At 41.9% G+C, this 12,211-nt stretch overlaps 1 protein-coding gene across 1 annotated transcript in view; it reads right to left on the bottom strand.

Moving 5' to 3' along the window:
• PSMB7 (proteasome 20S subunit beta 7) overlaps positions 1-12,211 on the bottom strand; it is a 159,844-nt gene that overhangs the window by 85,199 nt on the left and 62,434 nt on the right. Inside the window, exon 6 of the mRNA XM_033961049.1 lies at positions 4,706-4,764. Coding sequence (XP_033816940.1) covers positions 4,706-4,764 — 59 coding nt within the window. The remainder of the gene's footprint in view (positions 1-4,705; positions 4,765-12,211) is intronic.

The following is a 12,211-nucleotide window of genomic DNA, read 5'->3' as shown; positions in this document are numbered from 1 at the left end:
TTTATTGTCCCATAGAAAGGCGGTATTTCAAATCTCATTACCCTGTTTACTAAACTAAAAATAAAATCATTTATTATCTGGTGATTTTATCTTTCTAATCATCTTGTTCCGCATCTCTGGTTCTGCTTCCCTGTGCTGTCTATTCACTCTCTTTTTCTCCTGTTTACCTTCTGTCCTCCTTTTCAAAAGTCTAGTTTCGGTCACTTCTCTTCACTGCCGTTCATGGGCACCATCATCTCCCTCCCCTTCCTTTCCATGGGAAACCTTCTCTTCCCTTTTCCCCCCCTCCCTCTGCCCACTACTCAATGCTCACCATTTCTCTCCTTCCCTCTTGTCACCATTTCCCTTATTTTTTCCATCCCTATTTCCAGAATCTAACCCTCTCAATCACCCTATCTCTCCCATCTGTACCTTTCTCCCAGCAAATCTTCCTTTCATCCTACCCTCTTCTCTCTCTCTCATCTTTCACTCCGTGGTTGGGTCTCTCTCATTCTCCCTCCCTCCCTCTATGGTTGGGTCTATTTCCCTCCCTCCATGGTTGAGTATGTATATGTCTCTCTCTCTACTTCCCTCCATGGTTGGGTGTGTCTCTCTACTTCCTCCCTACCTCCCCACAATCTGGTCTCTGTCTCTCACTCCTTCCTCTCTCTCCCCTCCCCCCAGGGTCTGGTCGGGTCAGTTGCTATTCTTCCCTCCCTCTAACATACCTTTTATAGCCTGCTGGCAGTGTTAGCGATTAAAGCAGAGCACTGCTGGCAGTGGCAAGCTTGCCTGCTCCACAGCCTCAAAGTTTATCGTCCATTCCCTCATTAAAAGTTATTAATACACATCACACGACTATTTTTTCCAGTAAAAGCTCCTTTAATATGGAATTTGCTACCGGCTCACTTGAGGGAAGAAAAAAACCCTAGACAAGTTCAAAGGATCCCTAAAAAGCTTTCTATTCAAAGATGCTTTTGAGCTGTAAACCAGAGCTAATCATCTTGTTTCTTAGGCTTAGCTTGTTTAGGTTTTTTGCCGTGCTCTGAAAGAATCCTAAATAACCTCCCCATTCCTTTTGTTTCAACCTTTTTTGTTTACTTTTCTTTATTGTAGTTCATCCTTCTCCCACCATGTTTTAGTACATCTGTTATCGTCTGAGTCTGTTCTACATTTGTTTACCCAAAAATATATGTATTCCAATAATTTTTTTTATTGTACATCGCCTAGAAGTCTTGATAAGCAATTAATCAAATTTTTTATAAACTTGAAACTCTTGCGGTCTCTTTAGTCCCTGCTAATGCTGGAATAGCTAATGTAACTTCCTGTTCCTGTATAGCAGGGACTGAAAAGAGAGAGGCTGAAGACGACAAGCTTACTGGCAGTGCTCTGCTTTAAATCGCCAGCACTGCCAGCAGGCAATATAAGGTTAGTGGGAGGGAGGAAACAGCTATAGTGCACTGTTGCAGGCAGAGGCAGCAAGGCAGCTCTCCGGAAGTGGGCGGTGGCAGCAGCAGCAGGAAGGCAGCTTTCTTGGGGTGGGTGGTTGTGAGAACAGCAGCTCTCCAGGGGTGGGCAGCAATGGTGACTGTAGAGAAGAAGTAGTAATACAATGTTCCTCTGTCATCATCTTCAGCCTGACATCACTTCCGGTGGAGTGTACTGGAAATGCTATCAGCCAGACCCATTAATCTCATTAAATGTTTTAAATATCATTAATTAACGCATTAATCGCATTAACATGTTAAATGTTCAACCCTAATATACAGTGTGTGTGTGACAAGTGGGTTGTGTCCCAATGGCCGCGTGCCATATGCAGGAATCCACTCTGGATTTTTTCTGTGACTGCTCTACTTCACTGTGTTCTTTGGCTCCTTCTCTAATTGGTTCCCAAGCACTGAGAGCCACTTCATAAAAGGGAAAGTAGGAAAAGGGAACTTGTACTGTAGATCCCCGCAAATTCGTGGTTCACGAATTGCGGACTCAGTCATTCGCGGTATTTTCTGACTGCCTATATATATATATATATGCCTATATATATATAGGCATCAGTTTGCGAGTGTTTTGCAAGACCTGCAAAACATTCGCAAAATCGGCGCCTCAGAAACCGAGCTTGCCTCGATTTGCGAGCAGCGCCCCCCGCGATCCGGCATCCCCCGCCACGATCTAGCATCCCCCAGCACCCACCCGAACACGCTGCTTAATCCCATCTGGCACCGGCACCAACGCACAGGACATGCCGGTGCCCGAAGATCTACGTCTTCTTCTTTGCTGGGCCTTGAGCATCTGCGCATGCTCAAGGCCTTCCCTAAACTTCAAACTGTAAGCATGTTCCTAATTTGCCAATGCCTTAATCTATTTGCCTGTTACATTTACCCAAAGAAAGATGCAAGTAGTCACACACCAAAGTAGACTCAAATCCAGTGAAACCACCAATTTTAATCGAGGGTGGAAAAGCCTCAGTTTTTGTTGGTGCAAATGTACCTAATTGTGCTGAACTCAACCAATATTAAAACCTCTTCAAATGTGAAAAAAATACAAATTTAGAGCAAGCTTAACACCTCTTTTTTTCATATTTGAAGATGACTGAGTTCAGCACAATTAGATGCCAACATGCACCGAGGCTTTTCTTCCTTCAGTATTGAAATCAGTGGTATCACTGTATTTGTGTCTGGATTGATAGCTACAAAAAAAGAAAATCCACTTCACCCAAACCGTGCTCACAAAACACCTAAAAATTGATGTGAATATCAAGAGGAAAAGCCTCATATGCTCAGGAACTGCACTTCACTCAGTGCTAACAGCTCACTTATAAATAAAGGCATAAAAACCTCCTGAAATAAAGGAAACTTATAATCCCAACTCAAAACTTTAATGAAAAAAAGAGTTACTTAGAATGCCCTGGTGGACAGCAAGCACACCCTTTAACAATAGTATCCTCTGACGATTGCCAGCATTTTACAGTCTTTTGACCATCACAACCGGGGGGTGGGTGGGGGGGGGGGAATCAGGCTCAAGTGCACATTCAGCTGTTCTTAGTGTCATGAACTCCTCTCTTGTAGGTCTGTCTGTAAACAAATATTCAAAGGGAAACTCCTCACAGAGTTCTACTTTTGAAAAGTCAAGCAGCCATAAGAAAAGTGGGGATATTGTATGCAAATATTTGCACCTCAGAGTGATCTTTGACGCCTCTCTCTCATTTTCCACCGAGATCCAACAAATCACCAAAACCTGTAACTTCCTCCTCTATACACTTCTCCCTCTGTATTCGCAGTTTCAATTATTCACGATTTTTAGGTTGCTGGCTCCTCCCCCCAAATTACATCAACTTGCATAGAGAAATCGCTGATTCCCAGCACTTTCTTCACCGTGTTTTGCCTCTTCTTCAGGAACAGGCCAGGTCTCCCACCATGTTATTTGTGGTTTCACCATATTCACGATGGTTTATAATAGAAAACAGCAAATAAAAAGTTATTTGCTATTTTTCTGTATTTGCGGTTCTGTTAATCCCCTGTCACAGCGAATATGGAGGGAGAAGTGTATTACCAAAAACCCTTATCTATGCTCAGACTACTGCAATGTACTTCTCTAAGGTCTCCCGCTCATCCATCTCACCCCTTCAATCCATTCAAAATGCTGCTGCATGACTCATATTCTGTGAGAGCCGCCATGCTTGTTCACATTACCCCCCTCAAGTCACTTCACTGGCTCCCTTACTCATCTCCCCCTATTCTTCCCCCCATCCCCTCCGGTGAACTTCATTCATCGGGCAAGCCCTTCTTATCTGTACCCTTTGCTTCCATCACCAATTCCAGACTCCATCCCTTCTTTCTTGCCACGCCATATGCCTGGAACAGGATGCCAGAATCAATACGTCATGCTAAGTCTCTAGCAGTATTCAAATCCAAGCTAAAAGCCCACTTCTTTGAAGCTGCTTTCAACTCTTAACTCGCACTCACTGTCAGATACTTATACCCATTGTATCATTCCTTCTACCAGAAACTCCCCAACCCCAAGATGTCCTGTCTTGTCTGTCCAGATCAGATTTTAAGCTCTTCTATTGAATATTAAATGTACAGCGCTGCGTACGCCTTTCAGAACTACAGAAATGATAAATACATTACATTACATTAGGGATTTCTATTCCGCCATTACCTTGCGGTTCAAGGTGGATTACAAATGGATTGTCAGGACATTAGAAGTATTTAGGGGGTAGTTTGTACATTTCTTTGAGTTGCTAAGGATTACATTTGAATTGTCATGGTATTAGAAGTACATATGGAGTAGTTGCAGGTGATGCTTGGGACATTTCTGATTGAGTTAGTTCGATTTTATGTGTTTTTTGAATAGAAAGGTTTTTATTTCTTTTTTGAAGGTTTTGTAGTCTGTGGTATCTGCACTTTTTCTGAAGCAGATGTAGAGTACTTTTGAGAAAAGTATGCATGCAGTCACTCCCCAAAATAACCTGGTCCTGCATTTTTCACAGATCAAAGTAGCCACAGTTGGGAGGATGGGGTTTAAAATTGCCCCTTCCCCATTAGTTATGTAGTTGACCTGCACAAATGATTTTGAAAATTGTTCTCTATTTTTTTTTTTATAAATACAACTGTTTTCAAGTTTTGAGATCACTAGCAAATCTAATTGTGCTTTTCACCAAAAGTAAACAAGTTGGAAGACAAACCAAGCTACAATGGCAAATGATAAAAAAAAAAGTAACACTACTTACCTCCATGTCTGGCTTATATCTATCTTCAAAAACAGCCATGGCTGCTAAGGATCCAGAGCCTATAAAAGAGTGGCATCATTACTTTCAAGAATATCACACTACAGAACTAAAATGCTTAATGGTTTTAGCTACACTTCTCCCTCCGTATTTGCAGTTTCAGCATTTGCAGTTTCGATTATTCACGGTTTTTAGCTTACTGGCTCCTCCCTCCCAAGTTACATCAGCTTGCATAGAGAAATCGCCAATTCCAAGCTTTTACAGAGAAAATCGCTGATTCCCAGCACTTTCTTCACCGTGTTTTGCCTCTCCTTCAGGAACAGGTCAGGTCTCCCAACATGTTATTCGCGGTTTCACCATATTCATGATGGTTTTTAATAGAAATAGCGAATAACATATGAAAACATTATTCACGGTTTTTCTGTATTTGCGGTTAATCCCCTATCACAGCGAATACGGAGGGAGCTGCTTATACACCTAGAAAACCTAACACTAGTACACTTTTACTACCAGATTCTACTTCCGTTGCTAACATTCTCATTCTTTGTTATTTTCAAATTTGTGCTTCATTATCACACCCCCCCTGTACTTTGATGATTCAGAGATGAGGAAACCAAAATCTAATGCCATGCAGGTCACCACATAGGCCCAAAAATTGCATGTTAAGAATTATCAAAAGATTAGCTTGTTAAAAAGAAAGATCTTTCTACAAACAGGTTATATATGGTGATATGGTTAAACGTATACTTGTTTTATTCACAAAAAAGGGAATCGGTTAGAAAGATACCATCTTGTCTATGGACTGCTTGTCAATATTTTCTCAGAATGCTGCACTTTTTGGAGAGGACAAAGTTACCTCCAATTTTTTACTCCAATTAGAAGATTTTTTTGGCATTTATTACTTTTTAACTTGTTTTGCATACCACTATCTATTTATCTGGGTCACATACAGAGCCAGCGTTACCATTTAGAATGATTTGTGTATGTTGCTTGACCACCTCAATGGTTTAGCAAAAGAAAAAGGCAGCGATTAAACAGTTTCAAATGAGGTATCCTGCTGATTTTATCAAGTTGGCTGAATGCATAATGAAAGAGGAGAAGCTGACAGTGAGGATGCAATGAAGAAAGTGGGCTCCTCTGATCTGAACCATTTAAAGAGACCCAATTATAGATCAGATTTAAAGGGTAGAAACAGCAGATTTACACACACAAATCAATGAACATGGTAATTCCAGTGAAAATGACAGACACTCTTGTTACAGAATATTGCTGTGGCTGAGGATCATTACCTTTAGAGTATCAAATATATCAAGTCTAAAAGCAGGAGGAGGCTCCAAGTATGTACTTGTATTACAAGCAATGACTATTTGTTTAGGCAATGGACTAAGACATGACTCCATTTGTATAAACTAAAACTGAAAGCAAAACTGCTTTTGCAGATTTAATTATTTTGGTTTAAGTACGAAAAAGGACGATGCACTCTCCCTTCCCCCTTTACTGATTAAGGCTTGAAATATCTGAGTAATAAGGGAAAATCTTGAAGGCCTTAAAACAGCATTTAAAGGAACAACAATGGATGGTTTATAAATTTTTTAAAAAATTTTAATCTTTATTCATTTTTAAACTTATAATAAGTGTGATAACATATCCATACAAATAACCATAAATATATCACTTAATAATCAACAATGATACATATAATATTCTCTTATCTCCCCCCCTCCCCACCCTTATCTATCATATAATCAATACTTATACAACATGTAACAATAAAAATACCCTCCCACCCCATAATTATGGATTTTTTGTATTTGATTTAGCGGTCTCAAGAAACATGTCAAAACAGTTTACATATAATATATAAAAAGTATGGAAAATAACTCAATTTTTAATCAGTTACAGGTACCTAAGCATTCATTTCAGAAAATGACTTCTGGTAATTCAGACTAAGGGGGCTTATTACTAAAGCTCTATCAGCTCCTTTTACTAAGGTGTGTAAGCGGTTTTAGTGCGCGCACTAGACGCCAACACCACCATAAAGCTGGCATTAGTTTTTTCCGTTTAGCCAGGCTTTACACGCGCTAATCTTCTGCATGCGCTAAAAACGCTAGCGCACCTTCGTGCACTAAAAGACAATAGCATGCACTAAGTGCCATATGGCCCATAGATATAACATAGGATGTGCAGCATTTAATATGTGCTGATTAATGTTCATTAATACAATAATGCATATTAAGCTTTAGTAAAAATCGACTACATGAGCTTATGGGCTGGGAGGCCCGTTTGACCTGTTCTTCTCATCGCCGGAGCAGAGACTTTGTCAACACTTGGACTCAATATTTTTACATTTTGTCCCCTGCGAGTCGTAGCCATATCCAGAATAGACTCCAATTGTAATCTGGTATACCTGTTTGACATCTAACCCCCTCCCCCCCCATCTATGTGCTTTAGTATTTCTGTTGGTGGGGGAGGGAGGGAACGGGGGACGGTGGGGTTCTTTCTGGGGGGTAGGGGTGTTGATCATGACCGTGGAGGACATAAGTCCTCCGCGGTAGCTCATTGCTATTGTAAACCTTGTCTTATTCTTTTGTTGTACCTGCTGTTGTCACTGTTTAATAAAAAGATTTAAATATAAAGGACCCCAAATAAAATCTAGTGTGGTCATAGCCCCATCTATATAAATGAATACTACAGCATTATGAACAGGTGAAGATCGAAATTAGAGAATGACACGGTGACAAAATTCATCACTGTCCCCGCGGATAACCATCTTCATGTCATTCTTTAAGGAGAGAGGAAAGAATCAGAGTATAATTGGGCACAACCACTGACCCGCAAGCTTTGCTTTGAAGAATGCTGGTGTAGAAGGACCGAGGTTGAAATAGACACTAGAAAATGACATGGGATTATTTCCCGCGGTTATCAGCGGGGACAGGAACGGTGATGAATTTTGTCACCGTGTCATTCTCTAATCGAAATCATGAAACTAAAATAAATTAATAGCATAGAATAGGAAGTGAATATATTTCATTCTTATGCAGCTTTGGAAGAAAAGGTATAAAATAAAAACTAATGAATCAGATACTCAGAAACAGGCCAGCTATTATGAACAGTACAGTTAACACTAATTTACTAAGCCCAATCAATCAGCTAAAATAGCATTCAATAAACTGTGAAGTTATAAAAATAATCATATACAGCAAATTTTTCTTATCAAGACAAATAGAAATGAAATTTGTCAAAGAAACCCCACTTCAGAGAAGAAAAGGGACAGCCCCAAATCTGGTTGATTCAATGGATTTGTACCCAAAAGTGATGTGGATAGATATCACTTTTGGATACAAAAGTGATCTTTACTTTCCATTATGCTATTCTGTGTTACATAGAACCCATCAGCAAAAAAGAGGTAGAATGTCTTAAAGAGGATTAATTACAGTGACTAAATAAATTTGAAAACTAGTTTTTCAAAACTTCCTGACAAGTCATTGAAACCTTCAAACATTAGGGCCATATCAAGTGAAACCCATGCAACAATGCTTTGAGAAGTCTTTACACTGCATACTTCATGGTCTGTACAATTCATAACTTTATATAACTTATGCTACACTTTCAACTGAAAGTATTAAAAAATATTCAAACCATGATAGAAAAAAAAAAATAAAAATCAATGATTAAACATGAAGGGAGGATTAGTTTTTAATTATGTAGCATAAGGCTTTATATTTATGGCTATGTCTAGATGAGACGCCAGCGTAAATCTATGGTCTCGAGCCCTAAAACAAGAGTCCCGCTACATGAACTCTAAGGGATGCCACCATAATTCCCTTGTCAAGGCCGGCCTGGAGGAAAGCTAACACTACAGAGAATGGCTCTTCATTTTCCTGGATGCACCAGTGCTGGAAAGTTTCCTAAACCATAGCATAGGCAGAGACCACTGTCAGCTTTTTAGACCCGAGTAGAGTAGCAATGACTAGCTCTGAGTACCCCTTGTGCACAAACACCTCGCACTCAAGAGCCATGCCATATGAGTAAAGCAACCCAGATCTTCTATGACCACTGGCCGCTAAGAAAGAAGGTCTGGCTGAACTTGTAGCCTGAAACCAAGACCTGTCTGAAGATGTACTAGACCTGCATACCACGGTGTGAGCGGATGGAACAAGAACATAAGAACTGCCGCTGCTGGGTCAGACCAGTGGTCCATCGTGCCCAGCAGTCCACTCACACGGCAGCCCCCAGGTCAAAGACCACTGCTCTAAATCAGTTTAAATTGACCCCTTCTCTGATGGCTTGCAAGCCTGTAGAGCAGGGGTGCCCAATACGTCGATCGGGATCGACCGGTAGATCGGGAAGGCAACGCGAGTCGATCGTGGAGCCCATCCCTTGATAGACTCGTATTGCCGTCCCGATCTACCGGGCCGATCAGCCTTCCTCTCCCCGACGTCAAAGATGGCGACGCCGGGCATCCACTTTAGTCTGTTTTTTTGTCATTTCGTTGGGGGGGGGGAGGGGGACGGTGGTGGCGGCGGCGGCAGCAGCCTGAAAAAGAAATCATCCTGGCTGGGGTCGGTGTCATGCTCCGGAACTTCTACCTCTTCCAGCAGCCTTCCTATCTGGCCTCTCCTTTCTACCTGCATCCGGCCACTCTCCCTGCTCCGCGGCTCTCTTCGGCAACTCGTCAGCAGCAGCGATCGACACAAGCTTCTGACGTCGGGGCCTACCCTCTGCAAGTCCCGCTTGTTTCAACTTCCTTTTTCCACAAAGGTGGGACTCGCAGAGGGAAGGCCTCGATGTCAGCAGCCTGTCTTGATCACCACTGCCGATGAGTTGATGAAGAGGGCTGCAGGGCAGGGTGTGTGGCTGGATGCAGGAGGAAGGGAGAGGGCCAAATGCAGGACTCGTGGGTGAGGGAGGAGAAGAGAGAGCGAAAGAGAGAGGGGAGGGAAACAAAAGGAAATATTTCATACTGGGCTGGGCAGGAGTGGAGGGAGGGTGGAAAGATTCTGGCTACAGGGTGCAATAACAAAGGAAAAGGGGGGAAAGCTGAAAATGGAGATAGTGACACAAAGAAGAGAAAGAGTAAGTAGGACCTACTGAATAAGGATAGAGATACAGAAGGGGCATGAAGAGGAGGTGAAATAAATTCATAGAAGTAATGCTGAAAAAGGGAGGGGGGAGTTAAAGACATTGAAAGGGCAAATGGTGAACATGGGGTAAAGACAAGGAGAGAGACAAATGAAGATTCTGAAAAAGTGGCGAGATAGGGATATAGGTGAGATGGACACAAAGAAGGGTGATGCTGGAAAATAGGTGGAATGATAATTCTGACAGACACAGAAGGGAAATGCTGGATCAAGGAGAGATGGGGCTCAGGCTAGATGGAATGGGGAGAAATGCCTGGTTAGCCCGGAACTTCCTCTCCTACGTCAGAATCTACGTCAGGGAGAGGAATGCTGGTCAGCACGACGCTTCTGCAGGGAGAGCTTGGGGCGGCTGTGGTGGCTTGGGGGCTGTTCCCCGATGGCGGCGGCAAACCGAGTGGCTTGGGGGGGTAGGGAGAAAAAAGAAAGGAGATAGGCAGGAGACAGAAAGAAGGGGGAACAGGGAGTCAGAAAGAAAGTGAGGCAAGGAAACAGAAAGAAAAAGTTGGGGGAGAGAATGAGGTCTGGAGGAGAGGAAACATACAGGAGGCTGAAAGAAGGGAAGAAAGATTGGATGCACAGTCAGAAGAAGAAAGTGCAATCAGAGACTCATGAAATCACCAAACAACAAAGGTAGGAAAAATGATTTTATTTTCAATTTAGTGATCAAAATGTGTCTGTTTTGAGAATTTTATCTGCTGTCTACATTTTGCACTATGGCTCCCTTTTACCAAACCGCAATAGCGTTTTTTAGTGCAGAGAGCCTATGAGCATTGAGAGCAGCATGGGGCATTCAGCGCAACTCCCTGTGCTAAAAACTGCTATCGTGGTTTAGTAAAAAGGGAGGGGGTATATTTGTCTATTTTTGTATGGTTGTTACTGAGGTGACATTGCATAGAGTCATCTGCCGTGACCTCTTTGAAAAAACCCCGGAATATGAATGATAATTAACATTTTCTCTGCCTTTCAGTGTGCTTTGTGTTTTGTTTTGTTTTTTTTATTTCATTGTTGGTAGATCATTTTGACTTGGTCATTTTAAAAGTAGCTCACAAGCCCAAAAAGTGTGGGTACCCCTGCTGTAGAGGATCTGTCTTATCATGGGCCACGGAGACAGCACGTATAAAAGCTTACTCTGCAGCCGTGGCTGAACTAGAGCTTCCAGACCTGTGCTTCCAGGCTTGGACCTTCCACTGAAGAATTTGTTTTCCTTCCTGTTTTGTGCTGTTGCCATGAGGTCAAACGTCAGGCGACCCCAGCGATGAACAAAGGTTTGGAAGGCTGACAGATAGTGTCCACTCACCTGAATCAAAGGTCTGAGGTAATCAGCTTGGATATTGTCCTTTCCAGCTATATGCGCTGCTGAGAGTGCCTGAAGATGAAGCTCTGCCCATTTGAATAGCAAGAGGGCTTACAGACCCAGCTGAACACTCTTGGTGCCTCCCTGGTGATTGACATAGGCCACCGCAGTAGCACTTTCTGAGAAGACTCTGACTGCATGACCTTCCAGAATCTTCTGCAGTTTCTGTAAAGCTAGCTTTCTCCGGATGGTCGACCAACATCCCTAAATTGGATAATGACTGCAGTGAGCTCCCCAGTAGAAGAGCCTGGCATCTGTCATCACAATTACCCAGGAAGCTATGCATAGGGGGGTATGCCCTTGGTTAGTGACTGACCAAAAATAAAGAAATAAGCAGAGCAGAGCAGAAATACTTCTTCAGGCTCACGTGTACAAGGAAAAAACTGTAGGGGGCAGCAGAGCCCTCTGTGAAGTAGGAGGGATTCAGAAAAAAATCTGGCGTATTCATTCTGCAAGGCTCGCGCGCATTGGAATATAACCTGCAAATCCAGAATGACATCCTTATTGTACAAGAAAGTCCTTTTATCAGTGAGGTAAGGACAAGTTGCTTGGAATATGTCCTTTATTTCCACTAGTGCTAATGAAGTAAGCAAGTCATCTGATAAAATATTAAGTTAAGGAAGCATTAACAGAACTCAGGGAAACTGTCTCTGTGCAGAGGTGGTGGGGAAGATGTGCAAAATAGTGAATTTTGTTTTACAATTATTCTTCCTCCTCCTCATTTCAGTGGCACAGTATTAGTTGCTTGGGATGTGCTACTCAAAATAATTTATATAGTCACATTTTGTTTATTTAATACACATTATTAACACTAATAGCACACACAAGCAGTATCCTATGATCATGTGCCAGACTGAAGTGGTAAAACTATCCACTTCTAGTCTGGTTTTTAAGCAACAGAGCTTGCAAACATTTTGTATTTGGCTCTTTTAGCTTACAATTTCACATTAAGGAGACTATAAAAAATAATATGTTTAAATATTATTTATTTAAATATATTACAATGTGTCCCAA

The sequence above is a fragment of the Geotrypetes seraphini genome, chromosome 10 (genome assembly GCF_902459505.1).
Source record: "Geotrypetes seraphini chromosome 10, aGeoSer1.1, whole genome shotgun sequence".
Taxonomy (NCBI): domain Eukaryota; kingdom Metazoa; phylum Chordata; class Amphibia; order Gymnophiona; family Dermophiidae; genus Geotrypetes; species Geotrypetes seraphini.
This window is presented reverse-complemented; position numbering and strand designations above follow the sequence as displayed.